At 58.4% G+C, this 25,800-nt stretch overlaps 4 protein-coding genes across 6 annotated transcripts in view; 1 reads left to right on the forward strand and 3 right to left on the reverse strand.

The window, feature by feature from the left end:
• SLC25A47 (solute carrier family 25 member 47) overlaps nt 1-2,961 on the reverse strand; it is an 18,510-nt gene extending 15,549 nt beyond the window's left edge. The window contains exon 1 of the mRNA XM_081829941.1: nt 1,868-2,961. Within this exon, the coding sequence (XP_081686067.1) occupies nt 1,868-1,895 (28 nt within the window). The 5' untranslated portion in view covers nt 1,896-2,961. The remainder of the gene's footprint in view (nt 1-1,867) is intronic.
• SLC25A29 (solute carrier family 25 member 29) lies at nt 1,438-15,045 on the forward strand. The gene is made up of 4 exons (XM_081829946.1): nt 1,438-1,785; nt 7,361-7,404; nt 12,815-12,898; nt 13,228-15,045. Exons 1-4 carry the CDS (start codon nt 1,752-1,754, stop codon nt 13,975-13,977), a joined length of 912 nt encoding a protein of 303 aa, XP_081686072.1. The 5' UTR covers nt 1,438-1,751; the 3' UTR covers nt 13,978-15,045.
• A 912-nt stretch (nt 15,046-15,957) lies between these two features.
• LOC145723362 (echinoderm microtubule-associated protein-like 1) overlaps nt 15,958-25,800 on the reverse strand; it is a 433,105-nt gene continuing 423,262 nt past the window's right edge. For all 3 annotated transcript variants that reach the window (XM_081829948.1, XM_081829949.1, XM_081829947.1), the window contains exon 5: nt 15,958-16,573. In XM_081829948.1, coding sequence (XP_081686074.1) covers nt 16,273-16,573 — 301 coding nt within the window. In that variant the 3' untranslated portion in view covers nt 15,958-16,272. The remainder of the gene's footprint in view (nt 16,574-25,800) is intronic.
• The window catches only part of YY1 (YY1 transcription factor), a 33,326-nt gene continuing 27,989 nt past the window's right edge, over nt 20,464-25,800 (reverse strand). The window contains exon 5 of the mRNA XM_006741287.3: nt 20,464-25,556. Coding sequence (XP_006741350.1) covers nt 25,374-25,556 — 183 coding nt within the window. The 3' untranslated portion in view covers nt 20,464-25,373. The remainder of the gene's footprint in view (nt 25,557-25,800) is intronic.

Genomic DNA, 25,800 nt, shown 5'->3' on the forward strand with positions numbered 1-25,800 from the left:
CGTCGTGCCTTGGCGGCCTCCAGCCACTGGAGTATCCCCACTGTCAACTCCTACCCCTGTTTTGGGTCTGGGCTTCTCCTGGGGCCCACATGCTACTGCTTTTCTGGCTCCTTGAGGTCAGAGGCTGGCGACATTCAAACCCAGGCCTCCAGACCCCCAGTTCAGGGCCCACCAGCCATCACGAGCACTGGACGAGGAGTCAGCAGACCTGGGTTTGGGTCTCTGCTTAATGAATGTTCTATCTAGATTCTAAGAAGAATAAAAGGAAACCACAAGTGACTGTTGGATTCCTCGTGGGCTCTGTATCACCATGGATCACTGCTTAGCTGACTTATACCCTAGTACCAGAAATACATAATCTTTAAAACCCTGGGTACAGATCCATTGTAAACCCCATCCCGGTTTCAGAAACGGTACAGTGAGAATAAAAGAACTGTGTGATCTGCAATCCGGAAACATGGCAGGGAGTGTGGTCCGAACCACAGGACAGTGAAGAAGGAAGTTGGGCCCCGGGCCCGAAAGGTGTTATCTCACCCTCATTGTGAAGGAGAAAGTGCCCAGCCAAGTCCAGTCCCAACCGGACAGTCCAGATCTCTGACCAGGGAGGGGTCCTTGCCACTGCCAATCTCAGGGACTCTCGGGGGGTGGGGGTGGGGGTGGGGGGGATGTGGACCGCGTCGGACCCGGCTCCTCCTCTGCCCCTCATCCCCCCCCCCCCGCCGCCCGGCTCCCCACGACGACTGGAGCCCGGACCCCTCCCACTTGAGCCGGCTTGCCCCGTCCCGAGGCCTCCCGTGCCCCTACTCCGCCGCCCCGCTCTCGGCCCGTCCAGGAACCTGCCCCGCTCCGCACCCTTCCGCGGCTCCCGCGGCCCTGCAGCGCGCGGCCAGGTGCGGGCCCCCGAGGGGCGCCCCACGGCCCCCTTCCCAGCTAGCTCCCCGCCGCCCCGGGCGCGCTCTGACCCCGATACCCCGCGACTCGCCGCCCGCGGGGTATCACGACTAGTGCTGTCCGAGCCTGGGAGGATCCTGGCTCTAGGCGCCCGCTGTCGCGCCCGTGTCCCCATTACACGGGCAGGGACCCGGGGTTCGGCGGCAGAGTCGAGCACACCCCGCCTCCCGTTCAGCTGAGCCGTCTCGCGCACGCCGGGAGATTCCCGCCCGGCACAGGCCGCGGTCAGGCCCTGGGCTCCAGGGCCCGGCCCCACCGTCCCGCCGCCGCGCGCACCCGGCCGCCTCTCCCACCCGGAGCGGCGCGGGCGGGCGCACGAAGCACATTCTTTGTCTGCAGCGCCCGTGCACCTCCCCCGCCCGCCACGTCCCCCCCCCACCCCGCCCACCTCGCACACGCCCAGCCAATGAGGCGCGGCGGCGGCGCGCAGGGCCCGGGGTGTTGTCCGCGCCTCGCCCGCCCATTGGCCGCGCTCTGCATCCCGCCGGGGTCCGGCCGGCAGGCCCGAGGGGCGGGGCGCGCGGCCCGAGGTGAGGGACCGCCGGCTGTAGGCGGACAGCAGCGAGGTCTAGCGAGCCGGTCAGCGAGGGACGTGCGCGGACCGAGGACCCGCGCGCTGAGCCGCCGCCGCCGCCGCCGCCGCCCCCCGACCCCGGCCGGCCCCGGGCTCCGCGCCAGGAGGCGGCGGCCCGGCCGAGCCCCAATCCAGAGAGCCCGGGGGACCCCCGACGGCCGCCCGTCCGGCGAGGGGCCGGAGGAGAAGGACAAGGAGGAAGGGCGGCCTCACCGGGGACCCGGCAATGGCGCTCGACTTCCTGGCTGGATGCGCTGGGGGTAAGGAGGTGGGCGGCTCCCGCCCCGAGCGCCGGATCTCGGGAGGCCGGAACCAGGCATGCGGGATGGGAGGCCGGCTCACCTGCGGGCCCTGAGCCCCGGAGGCCCATCCTCTGGCCGGGGTTTCGTCGCCTGCAGAATGGGGGTAACAATGCTCTCGTCTCACGGGGCTCTCGTGGGCGTGAACTGACAGCAGGCCCGGAGGGCGTCTAGCGCGCAGTCCGCCAGGGCACGCGACGTTTAAGTCCTTCGGGGCACGTCCAGACGAGAGGTGGCTGGCACGGAGGCTTGGCCAAGGCGGGGACTGCCAGGAGGATGCCCCACCGCCCCGTGCGCCCTTCTCTTCCGAGGCCTCGGGCGCATCTCCCTCACCTGCTCCTGCATCCCCAGCCCGCGCTTACCCGGACCGGGGTCGCCCCCCACACCCCGGTCCCCTCCCGGGGCCCGATAAGTTTGGGGTTGGCTCTACCCTCTTCCCCCGCAGATGTCTGGGCGGGGCTGGGGCCACAGGAAGACCCCCTGGCGGACTGGCCTTGGAGGGCACTGAAGGGCGCCGGCCGGACCCCAGGCGCCGAGGCACGCTTTGGCACGCCGCACCTTCCTACGCTGTTCCGTGAGCTGCTGGGGGGCGACCCCACCCAAGTGGCGGCGTGGGCCTGACACGCGGCGTGGACTGGCCCTTGTGCTCACGCGTGCGTGTCACCGATGTGGGGCACCTTCACCCAGGCGAGGCTGCGAGGGTCCTCCCCAAGCCTGTGTCCCCGAGAGGGCAGCAGTCACTGTGCTGTCCTGGCTCTGCTGTGGGCCACCCAGGGCATCAGGCCGGCCACTTCCCTGTTTGGCCTTTCGTTTCTCTGCTTTTCCTTGGAGAGTTTATTTACTCAACTGGTATTAACTGCGAGCCAGGTTTTGCTAACAGGTATTCCCCACCGAGGTGACAGGAGCCACTGCGTCACCCCGGGCCTGGTCCTGCGCTGATGGTGGGCTTCCCTCCTCCAGCACTGTTTATCGGCTGTTTATCATCTGCTTGGGTTGGGCGCTGGGCGCCCTGCAGGCAGAGGAAGGACTAGCAATGGCCTCAGGCATCTAAACCTCTGCAGTCTGAGCTTCCTACTCTGGGCAAGAGGAGACTGGTGGAGAAGAGAGAGTGCCAAGGAAGTGATGTGTGTGAAGAGATTTAAGGAACTTCCCGGACTGTTACCCAATCGGGCCTCAGGAAACCACCCGGCTGGAGCCTGCTGAAGGGGGGAAAACCCCAGGGCTTTTCATAAATGGGTGCATTTCTCCCAAGCCCAGGCCAGAGACAGGAGGGGGCAGCCTCTGCAGATCCAGCTCTCAGCTCCCCTATCCCCCTGTGACCCCACTCTGTTTTCCTGTTCCCCTCCCATGGCTGCACCAGCCCCCACACCTGCTGGCTTCTCCTGGACTCCAGGCCCTCCTCTACCCCACCCCCACTCCAAGTGATGGCTCAGTGAGGGTGGGCCGGCCCATGGCCAAAGACCCTTCCCAACTTCTTGGGGAGTGTGGGTTCTTTCCCCAGAGGGGCAGGATTCCTTCTGATTTCTCCAGGTGTCCTGGGAGCCCCCTGCGAGCTGTGGGGCTTGGGGTAGGACTACTCATCCTAAGGCCAGGCCTGCGTAGGGACCCATCGCCCCAGGCACACGTGTTCAGTCACTCGAGGCTCTGGCTCCTGGAATGCCTTCTGTCCATCCTTACTAGGCCCACCTAGGAGATCCTGTCCAGGCTCCAGGGTTGGGGTGAGATAAGAGTCCAGTACCACACCCAGCTATAGGCCACAGCCCCCGCCCCCACTGACTTACTCGGATCCAGGTGCAAGCCTGGGGCAGGTCTTGCGCACCTACCTCCCTGCTGTGGGAGTGGAGGCCTGAGTCTCCCAGGTGGATGAGAATGGAAGTGGCTGCCACAAAGATTCTTTGTGAGGGTCGTCAGCCTCTGCTCCCCCTCCCCTGGGAACTTCTGCTCTTATTCCACCCAGGAGAAACCTTGGTCCTGAGAATTGGAGGGACTGGTAGAACAGTGACCTGATTGTGTCCCCGGCCTGCCTTCTGGGTCCCTGGCATGTCTGGCCATGCAGAGGGACCGTCTAGGAACCATGCGCCGGTAGCCCTAGAAGCCCCCGCCTGGTTCCTTCGTCTGGGGCTCCTCCAGGCCTGTAGGCCCAGGGCAGGGTGATGGCGGTGCTTCTCTTTGGTGGCCTGGGGGCCCTCGAGATGCAGATTCCTGGGACAGAGAACAGTACATCACCTCTGATTGGCTGAGTGTCTGGTCACGTGTTCAATTTCGCCCTAGGTGGTGAGGCAGGCACCTTGATTGACAGCATCCAGGCGCTCAGGCGGCCTACCCACACTCCCCACTAGGGGGTCCGTCCCAGGTCTTCAGGCCGCTGACACCCTGTGCTCTGAGTGGAGTTCTCCCTGCGCTGGGCGTGGATAGGAGGAGGTGTGGAGAACAGCTCCATGGTGGGGCCGGGAACCCTGCCTGGGGAGAGTGGTCCCCTCCTCCTACCCTGGAGGGCCATGATGGGATGAGGGTACCTCTAAGAGTCCAGCTTGTGTAAGGCAGTGGGCACTGGCTTTGGAGGTGGAAGAAAGGGTCCACTTGTGTTGCTTCAGTGGCCTGTTGGGGACCTGGTCTGGCAGGGCTTCCTGGCTCTCAAGGTCACTGAGGTTAAAAGGACAAGGCTTTGGGGGACTGGAGGCCCTCATGGAGGCAGGCCCCAAGGCCCCCTCTGTTCCTGTGAATGGGGATGTCCGAGGTGAGGCCCGAAGCCCCTCCCCTGAGGGCCCTGAACCGGGCCTCTGGGGAAAGTAGGAAAGCAAATGGCTGCCACTGGAGGCCTTGGTGGGGCCTCCCAACCGAGGCTTGTGGGGTAGGGGGTCACCCCTCCCATCCTGGAGGCTGATGAAGGCTGGTGCCAGAACCTGAGCAAGTCTGGGGCCAGAGGCAGGACGGGTCACCCACAGGAAGGGAACCTCTAGCATTTCCAGTGTGTGCTTCTTGGGGACCCCACAACTGGCCCACAGCTGGAGAGAGAAGCAAGGCCAAACAGCATACCCCAGCCAAGTGTCAGGTTTCCAAAACCCCAGAGAATCAGTCACAGTCCCAGAAAATAAATTCTAGAACTAGGGTGTTCAAATTTAGAAAATTCACAACACGACATAAAAAAGAAGGTGGATTGCAAAAGATAGAAACAAAGTGTGTCTCAAAAGACCAGAGACGCAGGTATGGAAGTCTCGAGGGACAAGATGCCTTAGGGATGTCTTTTCATCTTCCTGTGAATGTTAGGGGTTCCAGAAGGAGAAAAAGGTCTGGAGACGATGATTCGGATGAATACGTAAGAGTGGAAATTTTCTCTGATCAGAAAAAGGCCTGAGTCTCTGGAGTGAAAGCACTGGTGTGGTCCAGGCAGGGTTACTTTAAAAAAAAAAAAAGAACAAGAGGACACACCCTTGGCATCTCGATGACATTCCTGAAATCTACAGATAAAATCTCAGAGGCTTCCTGATAGAATGCATAAATTATTGACCAAGGAGAAGAAATGCACTGGCAACAGATTTCTCAGCTGTAGCACCAAAAGCCAGGAGATTCTGGGATATTGGCCTGGGCCTGAGAGCCTCACCAGAGCACAGGACCCTTGTTCCCTGACAGCGTTAACGAAATACATTATGCAGAGGAGCAGGAATACGGAGGCCATTGCCCTATATGTTACCTCCAAGAAAAATAGTCCAGAAAGGCGCCAAATGGCAATTGATCAGAGTAGAGACCCCCAGAAGGGGGCAGAGGTGAAGAGGAGAGCGAAGAGCTATGAGTTTCGTGGGGTCTCTGGGTGTGGGAGGGTAGGGAGTAGAAGGGGAAGCTACAGGGGTGGGGAACCTTCTTGGGGTGGCTCTTACTGGGGAGGGGTAGGGACAGTGGCGGGGGGGGTGCAGACAGAGCCTTGAGGGGCGACGGTTCTTATCCTGTGTCTACAGATAATGATTCTAAGTGTTAGAAACAAGAAGTAACCTTTAGCTGAACTTAAACATTAACAAGCAGGAGGAGGACAAATGGCAGTTTGCCTGAACCAGCAAAAATGTAGAAAAGAAAAGGAGTAAAAGAATTCATTCACATAAAATAAGATGGAGTTGGGTCAGATGTCCCGTCTTGGCAAAATCAGAGACAGCTTCAGATGGGAGCAGGGACCAAAGCCTAGCCGAGCTGTAGCTCATTTCCAGGAGCATCAAAAACAAAGTAGGAGGACCAGGTTGAAAATTAACCATCACAAAGCGATACCAGACACACGTAACCAAAAAGAAAGCAGGATTGGCAAAGTCAGTACCAAACACAGTGGATTCTAAGGCCCAAAGTACTGAACAGGATGGAGAGGGCACCTTACAAAGATCTGCGAGTTATAAAGAGGCAGCACAGTAATCCCCACTAACCTCTGGGTGCCCACCACCATGATATCCAGCCCCAAAGGGGCTCCAGGCCCAGAAGATCCAGGTTCAAATCCTCACCCCACCAACTTATTAGCTGCGCAACATGGACATATTCTCTCAGCCTCCCATTCCTCATCTGTAAAATGGGCTAATAGTCCTTTGTTTACAAATAAGAGGGAGAGTTAGTCACATACAAAACTAACAACAGTGACCCCCAGTAGAAACGTTACTGTTTGTCACTCAACAAATAGTAACTGTCTTAATTATAAATACTCCGAGTGGTAAAAGGAGAACTTTAAGAGATTCACACACAGAATTCTAGGGAGGAAGGCATGGGAGTTGGTGCATGGGCTTCTCTCCCTCACTGAGCCTCCCTTTCTCCTTCTGTGAATGGGGAACCAAGGTGCCTGATTCCCAGTGATATTTACACCTGAACAGCACTCAGCACTCTGAAAAGTATTTAGGAGCCAATTTGGAGAGTGAGCCTTTGTCCTTCGAGGTGGGCCTGGGGTTTGGGCAGGGCCTGGACTGATTCATATCGCCCATGATCACAGAGTCGGGAGCCGACTCCCTGGGCCGCAGGTGGCTCCCCTGCAGGGAAGGGAGTGGTCAGCCAGTGTCTGCAATACCTGATGCCTCGATGCCTCCGGCCCTGGGTCAGCACGCAAGGGGAGGGGCTTGGCGGAGCGGATGCTCACACAGAGTGCAGGTGAGGGGAGTGAGCTGCAGACCTTGAGTTCCTCAGGAGCTTGGCCAGCCGGTGAGTGGCAGAGGGCAAATTCAAATCTGGGTGACCGTCTGGCCCCAAGTCCAAAACCCCTGGGCCCCCCTGCCGTGCCTGGAGGTGTTTGCACGGGGCGGGTGGTGGGGGGAGACAACTTCTGTTGTCAAGTGTGTGAGCAGGAGGGGAGAGAGAGACACCAGCTTTGAGTGGGACAGATCCTGGCTCATCCTCAGGGATGTCACCCTCTTACCCCACTGCTCGTGCAGACCTGAGGACAAAAGAGCTCACAGGGCGCCTGGTAAACGTTCTCTGTTCCCATCCAGCAGCTCCCGTGTGGTCCTCCTAGCCGGACGCCCCCCACACTGCAGCTTTCTGAGGCAATCTGGGTGACGGTCCTCCTTTTTTCCTCCAGGTGTGGCAGGCGTGCTCGTGGGACACCCATTTGACACGGTCAAGGTGAGTGTCTTGTCACAGTTTTACTCTCAGGTCTTTGTGGAGGCACAGACGTTGCACCGAGGCCTACAGGGCTGGGGTGGCCGGAGGCCCCTTTCCAGTGACCACCTTAGGAACGCCTGTGAGGTCTTCCCATAGGTTCTGGAATAAAGGTAGACTTAGGGTTCTGTGACACCCAGGTGGACGGCTGTGTGTCCACTTTCCTTCTGGGTCTGGCCTTACATCTCCCAGCTCAGGGCTGAACTTGGAGGTCCATGGTGGTGGCCCCTGAGACTGAGAGGCTGAAGGGCAGACTTCCCCTTGCCCAGAGCGGGGACTGCTCACTGTTCTGATGCAGAAGCCCCCCAGACATCTTCTTGAAAGAAAGTGCAGTTCAGAGAGAAAATACAGAAAGAGAAAAACCAGAACCTGTCAGTATTTCCCATGAACATGATCTTCACCGAGTGGTAATCCCCACTGGCACGAAACTGAGCGATGGGTTCCCAAGGGCTGGTGTGCACGTGCAAGGAGTTCCTGGCTCCAGTGTGGGGCCCTGGGGCGGGCACTCAGTCTGCAGCTCCTCCTCGATAAACTGTCCAGATCCAGGTGCTCAGAGGCTCACAATGGAAACAAAGGAAATCCATGTTTTCTAGCTGGAAATTCCCAAATAGGATTTTCTCCCTGTTGTTGGGGTTTTAAGTCCTGAAACCAGCCAAGTCTGGACTTTCCCTTGCAGGCTTCCCCCGGGAATCAGGGCAAGCCGTAAGCAGCAGGGCACCAGGCCAGACCCTGTGACCCACTGTAAACACTGAACTTGGCAGTGCCTCCTGGGGACAGCGAAGGCAAGGATGTCAGCCCTAGCTGGGTTGAGGTCACCTCCTGTCCCCTCTTTTTTCAGTGGCAGTCAGGTGGTCCTTGAGCAAGAAAAGGCCTCGGGACCTCAGGGCTGGGGTTGCCTCCAGCGCAGGCATGAGGGCCTAGCTTGATGTTTTGGCTCTGACCAGAACAAGTTCTGCCTGAGGCTATGTGCAGGTCCAGGCCCCCGCGAGCCCATCTGCTGTGTGACCTTGGGCCAGCTGCTTTACCTTGGGGCCCAGGGATCTCATCTGCCAAGTGAGGCGTTGGGCAAGATTACGGAGGCTCAGTTGTTAAGCGTCTTGCCTTCAGCTCAGGTCATGATCCCAGGGTCCTGGGATCAAGCCCTGCATCAGGCTCCCTGCTCGGCGGGAGGCCTGCTTCTCCCTCTCCCACTCCCCCTGCTTGTGTTCCCTCTCATTGTGTCTCTCTCTGTCAGATAAATAAATAAAATCTTAAAAAAAAAGATTACAGAGGCCCTTGTGCCGGGTGCTCAACAGTCAAGTTTGGGTTGCAGGAAATGCTGGTTCTGCAGAGCACAGATCTTCTATCCAATCGTTTGCAATTTAAGGAGAAGGTGGAAGGACCAGGCTTTCTTGCCACACAGCAGCCCGGGTCCCTACACAGCCTGCCTGTCCTCACAGCTGCCTGAGCGCTGCCCAGCTGGCCGCCCCGTGAAGCCTGCCCACAGGCCAGAGCAGCCTGGGAGAGCCTGGCACTGTCCGCACCCTGCTGGGTTTATATCTTGCAGTCACATGTTGCAAATGCCTCTGTATCCGGCCATGAAGTGACTCTGGATTCGCTTCCTCAGCCCAATGTTGCAGGGGCCACACCTCTCTGAGCCATGACTCGGCCTGGGCATGGCCAGGCCCCCCTCAGCTAGCCCCACTCCCACTGGGCCCCCTCCTCAGTGCTCCCAGGCTAGGGAGGACTCTGTCCTGGGGTTTCTGGCCCCCTTTGAGCTCCTGGGCCACGACCAGCACCCCCGGCAGTGATTGGGGACCAGGAGCCTCTCCACCCCACAGGGCTCCTGCCCCTTAGATCCCCCCCTTTACCTCGCCCCTGGAGGGTGGTCTTTGAAGAAATCCACTGGTGGCTTTTTTTGGTCACTGCGGCCCACCTGCATCAATCACATCTGGGCAAACCTGACTTTAAAAACCAAGCTTCTTGGGCGCCTGGGTGGCTCAGTTGGTTAAGCGACTGCCTTCGGCTCAGGTCATGATCCTGGAGTCCCTAGATCGAGTCCCGCATCGGGCTCCCTGCTTGGCAGGGAGTCTGCTTCTCCCTCTGACCCTCCCCCCTCTCATGTGCTCTCTCTCATTCTCTCTCTCTCTCAAATAAATAAATAAAATCTTTAAAAAAAAAAACAAAAAAACCAAGCTTCTTATGGATAGGAAAAAAACCCGCCCCCAGTAATCCCCTCTGTCACTCAACTCGTGACCCCTCTCGTCCTAGTTACGGGCTCACACACTATTATATTGTGCTGATCAAGGAACGCGTGCCTTTGGTTTAATTTAATGCTGTGTCACCAATGGCCTTATTTTTTAAGATTTTATTTATTTATTTGACAGAGGACAAGCAGCGGGGAGTAGGGAGAGGGAGAGGGACAATCAGATTCCCTGCTGAGCAGGGAGCCCGATGCGGGGCTCGATCCCAGGACCCTGAGATCACAACCTGAGCGAAGACAGATGCTTAATCAACTAAGCCACCCAGGCGCCCCCCCACACCAATGGCCTTATTTTTTACTGGCTCTTTTCCAGTATAAAAGTTAAACAATTCTCATTAAAAAGAAAACTGGGAAAGGTAGAAGAGCACCTTATTTCCTTATACTGACAAACCGGTTTTCCCATTCTGTACATTCCTTCAGGATCTGCCCCCGCTGCCATTGTGCCTGCCATGGGCGTGTGATATTTTTTCAAAATGTGTTTCAATCATCAGGTACACACACAGTTATTTGGTTGGCTTTCTATTACAAAAGTAATGTAGGTTGTAAAGACATTTTTAACCATTATAGAGACATATAAACCAAAAAGGAAAAAAAAAAAACAGTCCTTCATAGATCTCTTCCCCAACCCTCACCCGGATATATTCCTTGTGTTTGGCAAAAGTGGGATTTACTTCAGTAGCTCTGTTGTTGTTTTAACTGAAATGTAACCATGTAGAAAAGTACACACATGCCAAGCATATGAATCTACAAATCATCACACTGAAGCACAAGCCTGGGGAGAGCAGAACAAGGTCCGCCCCCCAGAAACCCCCCAGTCCTCCTAGCAGCCCCGCTCCCTTCTACTGCCCGGGACATGACAGTAATCAGGGACAGTGGGTCTAAAACTGCTTTCACCGGGGAGTGGCCATCCCAGGGCAGGGGAGGGGATGGGGAGGTCGGGGGCTGGGCCCTGGGGGCTCCGTGCCTGGATGTGATGTTGATATTTTATGTTGCTTTAACCGCCTTTACTTTCTGAGCTAGGGGCTGTCTCCACCCATAGCAAAAGTGTAACTTTGTTGTAAATGAGCGTAAGCCTCACCCTGGAGAGCGCTAGTAAGTACAGACCAGGGGAACCCGACCCTTCTCTGTCCTCGCTGAACCAGACCCTGGGCCTGAACCGCACCCCGCCACACCCCTCCCCTTCCCCACCCCACACAGTTCCCTCCCTGACTAGCAGGAGACAGGGAGGGCCTGAGGTGAGCTTGGGCCCGGCACAGGTCCTGGGGCGGGGATTCAGGTGGGGCTGGTGGAGAAAAATCAGCCCCCTCTGGATCAGAGGGTCTTCACGTTGGGCGTCTCTCAGCCCGGTGGAGAGCTGGAAGCCTTTTGGGCATGTGTGCGAACAACCACTTTTCCAGGGGCGGACCCACCAATCCTCAAACAGGATGTTAACCTCAACTCTAGAGATTACAAGACTTGGGCCCCATTTCACCCCCAAACCTGGTCCCCCAAACTCCCAGCCAGCGAGTGCTCAGCCCAGGTCCAGGGGTCAGAGACAAAGGGGAGAGGGGCCTCCGTGCTCCCTGTGGGACCCAAGCTGGCCTGAGCCTGGGCAAGAGCGTGTTCAACCTGCAGAGACTTCAAGCTGCCATCCACGTGTGTCCGAAAATCCCACCCAAGCAGGGCCCACCTGGCCCTGCTTCCTGTTATTTCTGCTCACAGGGCCCATTCAGTGGCTGCATGAGAAAGAGAAATGTCCCACCAGAGACCCCATAACACGGAAGGGAAGTAAAAAACCTCACATCCCAAAAACAACCTGAGCAGAGCTCAAGGTGTTAATACGTTATTAAGTGTTAAGGTGTTAATATGTTATTAATATGTTGCCCAAGCGCTTTTGCTTTTCTCCACTGAAAATCCACCCCTCCCCCGCCAGGCCGTGGCCCAGCCAGGCCGCCAGGGTGGGAAGGGGCCCTGGGGTGGTCCACTGCAGGGTGCACTTGCTTGTCAGCTGCTTCTCAGAGCAGTGGCCACCAACTGCAGAGGTCCTCGTGCGCAGAGATGGTGCTTTTGTGTTCTCAGAACACATTCTTTTGTAAGTGCGTTTGTCAAGAGAAGATCCATTGGAAGGCTCTTACCAGCCAGCACCCCCCGCCCCCGCAGCCGAGCCACTCCCGTTGCTGGAGTGGACAGACAGCCTTGGCCGAGCTGCAAAACATCTCTGAGCCTCAGTGTTCCCACCTCTGAAGTGGGAGTAACTACACCCACCTCAGCTGGTGATTCCAGGGGTAGGCCCTCCGGTGCTGCCGGCCACAGAGGGGTGTTCGTGCCGTGGCCCTGGATGTACAGTGATTTCTGAGTCAGCTCCTGAGAACAGGACTTAACCTGGCTCACTCCCCACCCCCATGACCTGGATTCTGAGTTCGGGAAATGTGCTCCCGCTCCACACTGTGGGGCCTGCGTATCAAGCCCAGAGATAAGCTCTCCGTCAACAAAGAATACTTTCACATTAAGTGGTTCTGGACTATGGGGGGCCAAGGGCAGCTGGGCATGAGCCCCCAGGTCCCGAAAGTGGGGACATGGTCATCGAGGAGGCTGTCAGCTGCTCTTCTGTCACTGCTTTGTTAACTCACGACCACTGTCCCCACAAGGGGCTACTGGCAGAAATTAGGGGTCCCTCAGAGTCCAAGGCTCAGTGCTTTTAACACCCATTGTGGCACTGTCAGCCCCTGAGGGGAGCTGGGTGATGGGAATAGGTGGGGAGCCCCTCTGGCATCGGCCACAGTTTGCCACCAGGACAGTGGGGAGGTCTGGGAAAGTGCTTCGGCCCCACTGTCCACACGTCATGCAGATGTAATGCAACCAGAGGCTTGGCCTCTACTTGTCTGAGATCTCGGGGACCCTCTCCCCCCTATGCAGCTGGCAGTCTCTGTGGCTCTTTGCCCACTGATCCCCTCCCCTGAAGAGGCATGGACACCCGGCCCTGCCCCATCCCAGAATTCCAAAGGCCACAGAAACGTACTTGGCTCCCTGCCTCCAGCATCTAGCCTTGGGCCTCCCCCAGAGAGCCTCCGAGGGCTGACCTGAGTGCTGGGGCGAGAGAGCTGGGAGCTCTGGCTTGGCTCGGCCACCGTTCACTGGGCCCTGTCCTTGCAGGTGCGGCTTCAGGTCCAGGGCCTGGAGAAGCCTCAGTACCGAGGGACCTTGCACTGCTTCCAGTCAATCATCAAGCAGGAGAGTGTGAGTGGCCTGGGCCTGGGGGTGGCGGTGGGGAACCATCTTCTGGAATGCTTTGAGCCCCAGACGGCAGAGTTGGAAAAGACGCACCCCCCCTGCCCCCCGGCCCCGCGGACTATGGGCAAATGGGGACTTGGGAAATGGGAAGGCGCGAATGCCCAGGCCTCGGACCTCGAGGACGAGGGTTCTAGCAGAATTCGGCTTGGTCCCCTTGAACACGCGAGGTGGCTGGGGGGCTCAGCAGCCCCTGCACGCGGGCTCCCGGGGAGGCGGGCGGGGCGGCCCGAGCAGGAGCAGGAGCGCGCGTGACGCGTGTCTGTGCGCCCCCGCAGGTGCTGGGCCTGTACAAGGGCCTGGGCTCGCCCCTCATGGGGCTCACCTTCATCAACGCGCTGGTGTTCGGCGTGCAGGGCAACACCCTGCGGGCGCTGGGCCGCGACACGCCGCTGAACCAGTTCCTGGCCGGCGCGGCGGCGGGCGCCATCCAGTGCGTCATCTGCTGCCCCATGGAGCTGGCCAAGACGCGGCTGCAGCTGCAGGCCGCGGGGCCGGCGCGCACCTACCGCGGCTCGCTGGACTGCCTGGCGCAGATCTACCGGCGCGAGGGCCTGCGCGGCGTCAACCGGGGCATGGCGTCCACGCTGCTGCGCGAGACGCCCAGCTTCGGCGTCTACTTCCTGTCCTACGACGTGCTGACGCGCGCGCTCGGCTGCGAGCCCGGCGACCGGCTGCTCGTGCCCAAGCTGCTGCTGGCGGGCGGCACGTCGGGCATCCTGTCCTGGCTGTCCACCTACCCCGTGGACGTGGTCAAGTCGCGGCTGCAGGCCGACGGGCTGCGGGGCGCCCCGCGCTACGGCGGCTTCGTGGACTGCGTGCGCCAGAGCTACCGCGCCGAGGGCTGGCGCGTGTTCACGCGCGGGCTGGCCTCCACGCTGCTGCGCGCCTTCCCCGTCAACGCCGCCACCTTCGCCACCGTCACCGTGGTGCTCTCGTACGCGCGCGGCCCCGAGGCCCGGCCCGACGGCGAGGCCGTGCCCGCCGCCGCGTCGGGGCCCGGCCTGGCCCAGCCCTCCAGCCTGTGAGGCCGGCGCCCGGGCGCCGCGGACTGCGGACGCCGGCGGGCCTGGGCTGCCTTCCACGCACCGGCTGGGGGGCCCTTGGCCGCAGGCTTGACGTCCGCGGGGCCCTCGGCCGGGAGATAGGGAGCCTCCTATCCGCACCGTCCAGTCGCCGAGCTCCGAGGTGACGGCGTGTAGCGCCCCCCGCGCCGAGCCTGGCGCTGTCACTTGGGGTCTCCGGAAAGCCCGCCGACGCTCCAGCCCTTTCCCGGGATCCGGGCCGCCACCGCTGTGGGGTCTTTGACGACTCACCGATGGGCCACCCAGCGGCTAACCTCCAGTCGGCCACCTTGCAGGGGGCACTTCTCGGCCACCTGTCCGGTCTCTGTATCAGGGACGGAGAGGCAGCTCCGGGTGCCTCCTGGTGTCCCAGGACATAATACTCTGCTGGGATGCACCCCAGCTTCTCCATGTGGCACAGCTGGGAATGTCCCGGCTGCCGCCACTCCCACGGACCCGCTAAGAGGCTTGGGACCAGCTGGCAGCTCCATATGAGCCTAGGGCCTGGGCTGGGGGACCAGGCACAGGCCAGTGGGAGGGGAGCTCAGAGGTTAAGTCCAGCCGCGGGAGGGGAAGGCTTGTCACCCTCTGGTCCTCAGGCTGCCTGTGTGTAAAATGGGGACATGGGTCAGTCACTGTGTGGGGCTCTGGCCGCTGGCCAGGGTTCCCTAAGCCATGCAGAGGAGTCATCAAGGAGATCGGTACAGGAGGATCCCCACGCCCCAGCAAGTGATGTCTCTCCCAGGGAGTCTCCTCCTGCTTGGTGTTCCCATGAGGCCGTGGAGGAAGGGCCTGTTCGTGGACACAGTACAGCGTGGCCGTGTATTTGCACAGGGAGGCAGATGATTTTGCACAAGTTGGAGATGACTGTGGCCTCCTTTGCCCTGAGTGGGGCTCAGCCTCTTGGGCAATGTGATATGCTCTCCCAGGAGGCTGACTCGGGTCAAGGAAGACAAGACTCCCACCCTATTCTCGTGGTGTCATTGTTGTATAGAAACCGCTGAAGGAATAAAACATTCTTTGTTTTCTTAAGAGTGTGGCCTTGTTTGTATCCATTCCCCACCCCCTCCCTGGGGTCAGAGGGGCCCGGCTTGGTGGTCTGTGCTCTCGGGCCCTGACGGCAGCCCGAGGTGCATGACCAGGGCACGCTCCAGTGTCCGTCCAGACCCTCAGTTTCCTCATCTGCAAAATGGGGCTGACATAGGCAGGAGGACTAGGTGCGCAAGCTCACAAACGTGCTGGATGAAGTGTCAGCCGTTCAGCAAATTCTCCTCAGATGTCTGCGGTTTCCCAGCAGTGAGAGGCCCCGGGCCCTGCTCATCCTCGACGTGGGCAGGCCAGGCGGTGTGTGCTGTGAGCTCTCGGGGGTACGGAGAGGTGTGGTCAGGGCACAGAGGGAACACTCGCTGAGGCCAGGAACAGCCTCCCAGAGGAGGGAGGTCTAAGTGGAGCTCCCAGAGGTGAACATGCCCACCCGGGCGCTGACTTGACAGTGAACTTGCAGGAGTTCCCCTGGGCCGCCATAACCAAATCCCACACGCCAGGTGGCCCAAACTGACGTTAATTCTGTTGAAGGTCTGAGGCCGGGAGGCCGGGATCCCGGGATCCCGGGATCCCGGGGCAGCCGCGGTGCTCCTTCTGAGGCTGCCCAGGGAGCATCCTTCCCTGCCTCTCCCAGCACCTGGCGGTGGCCCGCGACCCTCACTTGGTAGACATCCTGCTCCAGTCTGCCCCTCCATTCCCACTTGGCCGCCCCCCGGGGCATCTCTGTCTGGGGCATCTCTGTCTCCTCGTCTGTTTATCAGGACACTGTCGCTGGCAGATGGGCCCAGCCTCCTCCAGGATGACCCCAGTTTGACTAATAACATCTGCAAAGGCCCTGTACCTGGGCTGAGGACTCCGTCCTATCTTTTTGGGGGACACAATTCAACTCACAACAGAGACCTCTCCCTGATGAGTGTGTTCCAGTTGGCCACGTTTTTTTAATAGCTGCGTGGCATCTCAGCAGATAAGCGCTCCTTACGTTATTTACCCCTCTAGGCTCGGGACAGTCCTCTCGGAGATATCGGAGTCTCAGTGGGGCAGCAGCCCACCAGGCCACGGAGGGGACAGTGGGGCTGGAGCCAAGGGATCAGATGGAGCCGAGTCCATGGGCGGAGGGCAGTGGGAAGGGCAGCACGGCTCGCTGCAGGGGCCCTGGGGTTGGAGAGGGCCACCAGGCCAAGTCACATAGCAGTGCTGAGCCTCCTATGTGCCTACCTAATAGCCACCCTGCCCTTTTCTAATGGAACCCAATATGTTCTGGGCTTCAGCGTGTCTGGATGAAAATACCCTTCCAGATTCCCTTGCAGCTGGAGGTGGCCACGTGTCCCAGATCTGGTCAGTGAAAGCAGTGGCTGGGGCTTCTGAGGAAGGTTTGTAAGAGGGACAAATGCACCATGGCACATCCCGTGACTTCTGACCCAAGGAAATGGGGCTGGGATGCCCGCAGGGACAGCGGAGGAGGAAGCAGCCTTGGTGGACCCCTGGGCCAGCCTGGTCTGCTCCTTCCTTGGGTTCTCTGCCATGCATCATGGCCACAGCCAGGAGTTTGCTGGTTTTCCCTGGGGCAGTGATAGGCTCTGGCTCATGCCTTAGAGACCCCACAGGAGGCCATGAGGCACGTGGGCCACAGGGGTGGGAAGAGGAGGCGGGGGGCGGGGGGGGTGTGTGAACCAAAGGGCATCTCAAGATTGGGAAGGGAGGGCTCCAGTGCAGGCAGGCAGGAGCACGCAGGAAGGAACAGTGATGAAGCCCCCCTGGCAGTTTGAGGGAAACGGAGTCAACAGAGACTGTCCTCCCCAGATTTCTCCAGTGCTGGAGGCCAGCGTGGTGAGGAAGTGTGGGCCACCTCCTCTGGTGCGCACACAGGCACTGATTGCTTTTTTCCCTTTTTCTCCCTCTGGGCCCCAGGTGCAAGGAATGGCTACGGCGGCGTCCCCCTCCCCCCTCTCCTCACTGGCCGTTTTCACGGGGCTATTCAGCGGCACTCATAAATCAAGAGCCCCCTCGTCCCAGGGCGGGCCCCTCTGAGCCACCGGATCAGCCTGGGCTGGCCCCCTCGACTCCTGTGGTCTGCTCGCCAAGTTCTGTGGCTGCAGGGGACGACAGCCTGGAGTGACAGTTCAGGCACTAGAGGGGCAGGAAACTTGGACAGGCCCGGGACCCAGCCTGGGTGCTCCTTGGCCTCCACTCCCTTTCTGCAGTGGCCCCCTACGCTGACCTCCTGGCACCCACCCACCCTGGGGCGGTGGGGGGGGGGAGGCTGGCGCTGGTGTCCCCTGTGTCCTGGGCACACCGGAGAAGGGGCAGTGGCTGCTGGGAGCCCAGCTTGCGGGGGACACTGGCTCCCACCCTGGCCACACTGTCCTGGGGCTAGCTGACATCACTCAGGCTGTGATGATCAGTCTTCCTCCAAGGAAGCCCCCCGAGGGCAAGGCCATGGTGCTTCCATAAAGTTTCCGGGAAGGAGTACGTGCTGCCAAATGGGAAGCCTGGCAGGAAATGTCTGCAGTGCCAAGCTAGGTCTTATCCCCTGAGCTCCCTCCCTGTGTGTGTCACCACTGTGTGGCTCTCAAGGGTGGCAGGCTCCCTGGCCTGGTGAGCAGACCCTGAAAGCCTCCCCGGGGGCATCCAGGCAGGTTTGGGCAGCAAAGTGAGCAGGACTAATACCTGAGTGTACGGTCGGGGGGGAGGCCACCAGGACAGGCCCCTTGGGAATTCCGGATGGAATGTCCCCATGGATGGTGGGAACATTCACTACAATGGGGACACAGGACAGGGAGCAGACATGGGGGGACCCGCTGGGCCTCCGGGTGTGAAGAACGTGTTGAGTGAATGCGTGAGTGGGGGGGGTGCATGAGGGCAGAGGCTGCGGGGTACAGGGCCAGGTGGGGTTCTGCCAGGAGAGTCAGAGGGGCAAGGGAAGGCGAGAATGTAGGAGGGAGTGAAGCCAGGCCATGGGGCTTGGAGCGGAGGGTGGTGAAGACCTCTTAGGCTGGGGACACCCAGGTTGGCTGCGGTGAGACCCCGGGGAGGCAGGAGGGGCAGAAAGCAGGACCCCAGGACAGAAACTTGAGTGGGCAGGTGTCAGTGAAGACAAGGTTTGGGAGCCCCTATGGCAGTGGCAGGCTGGGGTCACCATAAGGAGGCCAAGAAAAGCCGGGCCAGATGGAGATGGACCACCCCTGGGGACTGATGGGTGGGGGCCAGTGACCGGGCATTAGAACCGGGTGACAGCGGCAGCGCGGCGTGTGGAGGAGCAGGTGAGACGCGAGTGGAAGAGGTCTGTTGCGGGGGAACCCGGCCCGCCGCCGCCTTTGGTACGCGGGGTGGAGGGCTTCCCGCCCCTTCCTCCCAAACCGCCACACCGAAGCCCCCTGGCCTGGGCCGCCCCTCTCCCACTTCACCCAGGACAGCCGTGGTCGGCCACGGGGGACCTGTGTTCGCCCTGCCCCACCTCCGGGGGAGCCACCCCCTCCGCGGTCTGGGGGTGCACCCGGAGCCCTCCTGGAATGGCTCCCCTGCCCTCCGGCCTCTCCCGGCGGCCGCTGGCTGGCAGCAGGACTCTCGCGGCCCGGGCTACCCTCCCACGCCTCACTAGGAAACAAGCCTCCCATCCCGTGCGGGGGAGGATGAAGCCCCTGGGACCCAAGGTCATCCGCACGCGGGTCTGCGCCCCTCCCACCAGCCGTGCTCCGGCCCCCGGCAAGCTCAGCGGCAGGCGAGGCCGCGCTAGAGGGGCCCCTCAGCGTCCCCGCCCCAGCGGGCTCCGGAAGTCGCCCGGCGTCCCCAAAAGGGCCGGCTTTCCGGGGGTCCCGGCGGCCGACCGCGCGCACGCGCACCTGCCCCCCCCCCCGCGCGGCGCGAGAGCGGCCGGGCGCAGCGCCCCCCGCGGCCGGAGGTGGAGGCGCACCCGCCGCTGCGGGCGGGGCCGGGGCTGGAGCCGCACAACCGCGGGGCCCTGAGGCCCCGCGCGGCCCCGGGAGGGCAGGGCCGAGGCGAGGACTTTGTCACGGCGAGGCGTGGGAGGCCAGGCTGGAGCCCCCGCCGGGGCTGGAGACTCACGGGGTCTCGAGCCAGGTCACCCGCAGCTAGGCGCAAGCGTCCCCGGGGCCCGCCCTGCCAGGTGTAATGCAAGTTCCCTTAGCACCGAAAAACACAGCCCGACACACAATTCGCCCTGAACGAACGAGCCAACCCGGGAGTTCAAGGACAGGGGAAGGCTTGGGAATGAAAACGTGCAAGGAGAAGGTGAGGAGAGGTAGGAGAGGCTGAAGTGGGTCAGGGCTGGGGCTTAGCTTTGCCGGTGGGTGAACGCTTGGATTTTATTCTGCAGGGTTCAGGTGGGGCGGTGAGCAAGCCAACTTAGGAGACTGTCACAGCAGTGACCGCAGGAAGCTGGAGGGGAGCAGCTGGGGCCAGAACAAGGGGTTGAGGCCCACTGGCCGTGGGCAGCCCCGGGAGCCAGCTTCCAAGGCCAGCCATGCACTGTTTTAAGACTCGGGGTGGGGGAGGGCAGTCCGGCTCCAGAAACAGGGGCCGGGCTTCTCTGTAAGGGGTCGGAGGGGCCAGTGCTACAGAGCTCAACCTCCTAGCAGCAGTTTGGAGGACTACATGCAACCGCGGCTCGCAATGCCTAGCATGGTCCTGGGCACAGGAGGTTCGCAATAGGTTGCCGCAGGCAGCTGGAGAGCAAAGGAGGGACACTGGCTTCATTGTTATCTGGGGGCGCCCACAAAAGCAAGTCCAGGACCCTCGATGATCTCCGGTTCCTCCCGATCTAAAATCTGAAGATGCACACACGACTTTTCACCGCGGCCACCCCTCAGCTCAGCTCTCCCTTGAGCCTTCACTCAGCAGTCCTGGGCCTTACGTGGGCCTGGGACCTGCCGCAGCATTGCCAGCAGCCCCTCTGTCATTGGCAAAAAGAACACGAATTAAGGAGAGTTAAGACTAAACCTCCCAGTGCGATACCTCGGACACCAGGGCCCGGCCAAGGGAGAGCAAGACCCCTCTCTGCATTTTGCTTTTGGCCAAATCCTAACTAGCTCTCGGTACAGTTCATCCAGTTTAAGTCTGTCCCCATTAGTAAGTTCTTTCTGGCACCGGAGTTCCCAGAACGAACACTGGGGGTCCATGGGCCCCAACACACGGGCATTTCTTTTGGCTCTGCCTTCCGGAAAGTGGGTGAGGTCCTCACTAAAACTCTGGCCTGCTAGCCCACCTTGCAGCTGAGAGGTGAAGGAAGCATTTCTGGCTGGTGTGAGTGGAGTCCCGCGCGTTTCCGTTCCTGTGCCAGAAGGGAACCCACGAGGAGCTGCCCCAGGCCCGGCTGACTGTGTAACCAGACTCCGCAAGAGGCGGCGTAGAGGACTGAGGGACAAACAAGAACCACAGGCATTAAAAAGCTTAACAACATTATGCGTTTATTATATTTTATAGAGCCATGTTACACATGCGTGGTGCTTCAAACGGAGTTATCGTTAAATGTTTTTCTGGATGCAAAGCCATCTGATGCTTGATGCGGATGCCTTAAATACTATAATATTTCTGCATCTATGACCTATGAGCTAAGGAAAAAACCAAGGACGACAATTTCAGAAATGGCAAAGAACATTTAAGAAAAGATGTACATGAGACACAATGCTATAAGTCCTTGAGTCAGGGCCTACAGAAGTTACCAGGAAGTGAAAAAAAACAGAGAACTGTTCTGTGAAAACGGCTTGACCAATCACCATCTGTAGATAACAGAGCCTCGTAACAAGCATGGATGTCGTAGAGAAAAGGTTATTCTGTTTGGTACTGATGCCCTTTCCCCTCCACTCCGTATGCAGACGTTGTGCGGCCCCCAGACAGCAGCAAACAGAATACAGCAGCACAGCAACCGCCCCCCTCCCTGCAACACCCCGATGCTGTCTCTTCCGGCGTCTGAGGGTCTTGAAGGAAAAGCAATTTGATCAAACTTGCCACTTTGTGGAAAATCAATCACTGTGACTTAGATGAACGTGGTACTACCACACACCCCCCCTCTGCAGACTCCCAGAACGCTGGTCAGAAACATGGGGAGCCGGGGGACTGCAGTAAGCTCGATTTGCCTGCTGACCTAAACTAAGGCCCATGTGCACGTTCAACATTCCCTTCCGGTTCTGATAAGGGGACCGGAGAAAGTGTGTCAACAGTACGCCACCCACCCCTCCCACGTCTCCACACGGTTCCAGCTTAGACATCCTCTCCAAAGCCCTGCTAACCGCTCCGGCCTGGAGAGGATGCAGGCAGCCTTCCAGCCACGGATAGCCCCACTTCGCCACTTGTGGAGGGCCCGGCCTCCTTCTAGAAGCCCGATGCCGCGGCTCTAAAGGGCCTGCACTCACATCGTCTTCATGCAACCAGGGAACCTGAGCACAACGTGAGCAGTAACCAAGTTGGCCAAGGCCAGTAAGTTAGGGTGCAGGAGACCTAGCCAGACATTCAGCTGCGTCTGCGCAGGCGAGAGGGATTCTGAAGGCGCCGAGGACCTTCTGTAAAGGTCCAAGTGCAGGCTATGGAGTGCATGACCGGAGCTGCAAGGAAGCAGAACTTGGAGTTCCGGTGGCATGCACCTGCCACGACCTGCTAGACTTCCACTAATGCCAATGGGAGCCGGGACATGGGCTACAAAGTCAGACAAGTGCCCGGGGTCTGGGGCCATCCCGGGACAGGCAGGCCTCTGGCTTCCAAGGGCCAGCAGAACAGCTGAGGAGGAAGCCTCAGGGCAGGGCCAGGGCATGAAGGGGACGCCTGTGAACAGCTTCTGCTCTCCCACTATACTGACCTCTTGGGATCCTTGCTCTTGCTGGTGGTCAGATGTCCAGAAAATAGAAGGAACTTAAGGAATCCAAGATTCACAACACGGCTTTCCTGAGCCCTGCTGATCCCAGGCCACAGAGGAGTCAGACAAGAAGCCATCAATTCTCTCTGCCTGCAGCGCGGGGTAGAATCATCAGGTTTCCAACTCAAAAATGTGGGAGGGGGCCAGGTGTTCCGCTGCCACGGACATAAATTGCGAGGTGCGTGAGGATAGCCAGGTTTTGCTGGGCGGGGGGGGGGCAGCAGTGACCGCCCCCCCCCCGGCCTCCTGCCCACCACACTGCGGCGACCCCTCAGGCAGCCCGCAGAGTCTCTGGGTTCTTGCTGAATGGAAGGGACTCTCTCTCCTCTATTTGTGAAGAAACCATCTAGAACTCCGCTTGGAAACGCTGGCAGGCATCGAGATACTCTCTGTCAAAGGGCCTTGCTTGACTCAAATTCAGCGAAGTAAGTGACATTTAAAAGAACCTGCACATGAAAACCAAACGGAGGAAAAAATCTTGATTTTCCTCAAATCCTCAGGCCTTGAATCTAGGCATAGCACACAAACACCATATGAAACCAACAGCGTGAGTTCAATGTCACCTTGGAAAATAAATGTCACTCTGGGGTGACAGTTCTTTATACAAATATTATGCTTCCCCCTAAACCCCCACTACCAAAAAAGGGGGGAAAATAATAAGAAATCCAAAAATAGAAAACAACATCTTGTTAAATGTAAACTTATCCTCTGGAGCTTTTATATTACATATGCTAGGAACATGCATTTATTTCAGTTCGGATGTAAGAAAATATGTCTGTCAGTATCACTTATAAATCAGGTTAATCCTCAAGACAAGGGACTGTTAGAACACCACTTCAAACTGCAGTAAATTACATCTTGAGCAAAACTATAAATTCTAACCACAAGCACGACGGGTTTCGGTTACAGCCAATGAGGACAACGGCTCCTCTTTCACTGCCGCTCCCTGAGGAGCTTCCTACACTACTGGGAATGGAGAGCGCCCGCCAACCGGGAACCTGGGACGTTCCGCCGCCTTCAAGCTCCCACTTCAATTCCTGTCAGAGATGAACTCTGCAGGCCGTGAAAGACACACGGACAAAGGGGCCTGGGGAGCGACAGCTGTTCCCCTCAGAGACAGAGGGGGCAGAGGGGGCAGAAGAGATGACCAAGGCATCCCCCAAGGGATCAAGGCACGGGGAGGGGGGGGGTCGCTCCACCCGGGAGCCTGGCTTCTCTAGCTCACGGTGTGGCTCCGCGGGGGCTGCTGGCGACACCCCCCCACGGCACAAGTCCCGGGGATGGCGCCAGGCCCGGGCTCCCGTGTGGCGGTGCTGGGCGAGGGTGGCGCAGCCCCGGCCTCCTAAGGCGGCCAGCACCCAGAGACTGCTCACCCGGTGGGGCGGGGAGGTAGGGCCTCCGCCCCAGGTCTACTCAGAGAGGCACGCGATGGCGCTGGGGCGCGCAGCTTCGATGGGCCCCGCCACCGGCTTACCTCTCTCCTGCCTGCCAGATACAGCAAAGCCGGGCTTATCCCGAGAACAGCTGGGGTCTTCGGATTAACTCAGTTCCGTCAAACTACCCAATGGATACCAGATTCTGAACAAGTAAGTGTCTCAAGTTAAATTTGTCATTTAGGACTCAGAAGGCACTTCAAAATTCCGGAGAGCCACAGGGTCCCTGTTATTAGGTCGCCAATCCTCCTGTACGGGACCAATGGAGAAGCTGAGAGGGACAGGGCTGCGCTTTTGACCCGACGGTGTCCTGGACACGTGGGACACAAACCTCAGACGGTAGCTGGCTCGTCACCAGCCCCGCAGGGCCAAGCACGCAGCACACACACGGCTGACTGCGCTCTGAATAAATGGCATTTTTGCTGTATCGTGGCAGTTTATAAAATAGTCTCACGAGTGTGATATTGGACTCTAAGTAAAATGCAAAAATTGTAGTCGAACACTTAGGAGGTCACAATGTGAGAGGTAAAGTACTCACTGAGTACACAGTATTCTTCATCATCGAATCACCCTGCCGGTCTGCGCTCAGTATCCAGGGAGAAGCAGGAAAACGAAGCCACGGGCACGCGGCTGCCACGTGGGCCAGCAAGGCTCTCCGACCAACAGCCAAGGAGAACCCTAAGCGCTTCCCGTCAGGCCAGCCAAGGACCCGCTGGGGCCGCCGTGAAGGCAGCCCGCGCCGGCAGGTGCCCTCGGGTCTCCCCTCTGCTCGCGCCCCGTCCAGGTGACAGCTTACCTTGAGAGCACACACACAGGCCGGGGCACAACTGCTCCAGTCACACTTCTGCTGGGGGAGGGGGAGGGGGGAGCTAACATCAAAATCCTATCACCAACGGGCCCGGTTTGGGGTACTCTGAGGTAGTTCCTTAACTCGGGATGCCTGTCACCTACTCTCTCCCAGAATTCAGCACGCGTAGGAAGTCCTGAAACATCTTGCAATCACAAGTCGCTGTAGTTGAGTGCAAAATAAAGGAAACTTGAGTTGCTTTATTTAGCTTCCAATTTCTGGGAGGCTCGAGAATTGTAATTATTCTGGACAACAAAAGGAAATCAGACTGTGCTTACAGATCTTTTTCTGCCGTATTCTTTCTGTAGGACTGCTGTTTTATTGTTGCCCTTTTCTGTCACATGGGGTGTACACATCAGGTGGTAAAAGGTACAATACATTCTACAACTGAGCACCACTTTCTGTAACTGAACAGGCAAAGAAATTACACTGAACATCAGCATCTGGCAGTATTTTTCGGAAAAAAAAAAAGTGACTAAAATGGGTTTAAATTGATTAACACTATTAAATCACATCTAATATTTGATACTACATGATTCAATACAGCTATACGATACAATTATACAAAATGTGTTAACATCAAAGAATACAACCAAAATTAAGATAGCAAACAAAACCTATATAACTTTTTTTTTTTACAGGAAAATACTTTTGAAGTATGCATGTAACTGCCCATTCTTTTAAAGAAAATCTACTGCAAGCAAAGTTATCAACCTCCAGAAAAATCACACATAGCATTACTAAGCATATCCCCAAAAAGTGTACAATATGCACACTTGGAAAATACAAAATTAAAAAAATTGTAAGCAACAGGTGAGCTCCATATTTATAAGAATGTGAAAAGAAGTCCCATTTTTAGCACTGTTGTATAAAGAATTGTCTTTTGATGCGAAGTTCATGAATTGTCCTCCTGCTGGGACCACACTTTACAAAAACACCGTGTTTTTGAAACGAGATTACAGAGCAAGATAGAGCATCTTAGCAATGTCATCTTATTAAAGTTTTTTTTTTAAATTTTTACTACTTTATCAAAACATGTCCCTTAGGTGTGTAGGATTCATTTTTAAAATTCTTTCCTAGAAACAATATACAAAGGAGAGGCCTATTTATTCCCAATCACACTCCTGGAAGATGCTCCCCGGGGTCGAGAAGGGTCTTCTCCATCTTCCTCTCACTGGTTGTTTTTGGCCTTAGCATGTGTTAAGATGTGAGATTTCAGGTTAGTTGACTGAGCAAACTTCTTATTACAGCCGTCGAAGGGGCACACATAGGGCCTGTCCCCGGTATGGATTCGCACGTGTGTGCGCAAATTGAAGTCCAGTGAAAAGCGTTTCCCGCAGCCTTCGAACGTGCACTGTCGAGGAAAGACCAGAGAGAACCCAGCTCAGTGACCGTGCCGGGGCCGAGGGGGCGGGGTGGCAGGCGGCAAACAGCCCGCCTCTCGGGCTGCACACCTTGTCCTCCCCGCTCCGGGGAAACGCGACAGTCCCGGGGCCAGTCCCACCCCAGCACAAGCGGGCAGGGGGCTCGAACTCTGTATGCGGACCACTCGGAAACCCAGGCACAGCACTCAGGAATTATTTTAAATACGGGGTAAG

This window comes from Leptonychotes weddellii, chromosome 9 (assembly GCF_054177405.1).
Source record: "Leptonychotes weddellii isolate Sample4059 chromosome 9, ASM5417740v2, whole genome shotgun sequence".
NCBI lineage: Eukaryota > Metazoa > Chordata > Mammalia > Carnivora > Phocidae > Leptonychotes > Leptonychotes weddellii.

Bases quoted from the DNA above. Each gene is read 5' to 3' on its own strand.
- SLC25A29 (XM_081829946.1), top strand. From the start codon at position 1,752: ATGGCGCTCGACTTCCTGGCTGGATGCGCTGGGG. The intron at 1,786-7,360 runs GTAAGGAGGTGG...TTTTTCCTCCAG, and splicing joins CCTGGCTGGATGCGCTGGGG to GTGTGGCAGGCGTGCTCGTG. The intron at 7,405-12,814 runs GTGAGTGTCTTG...CTGTCCTTGCAG, and splicing joins ACCCATTTGACACGGTCAAG to GTGCGGCTTCAGGTCCAGGG.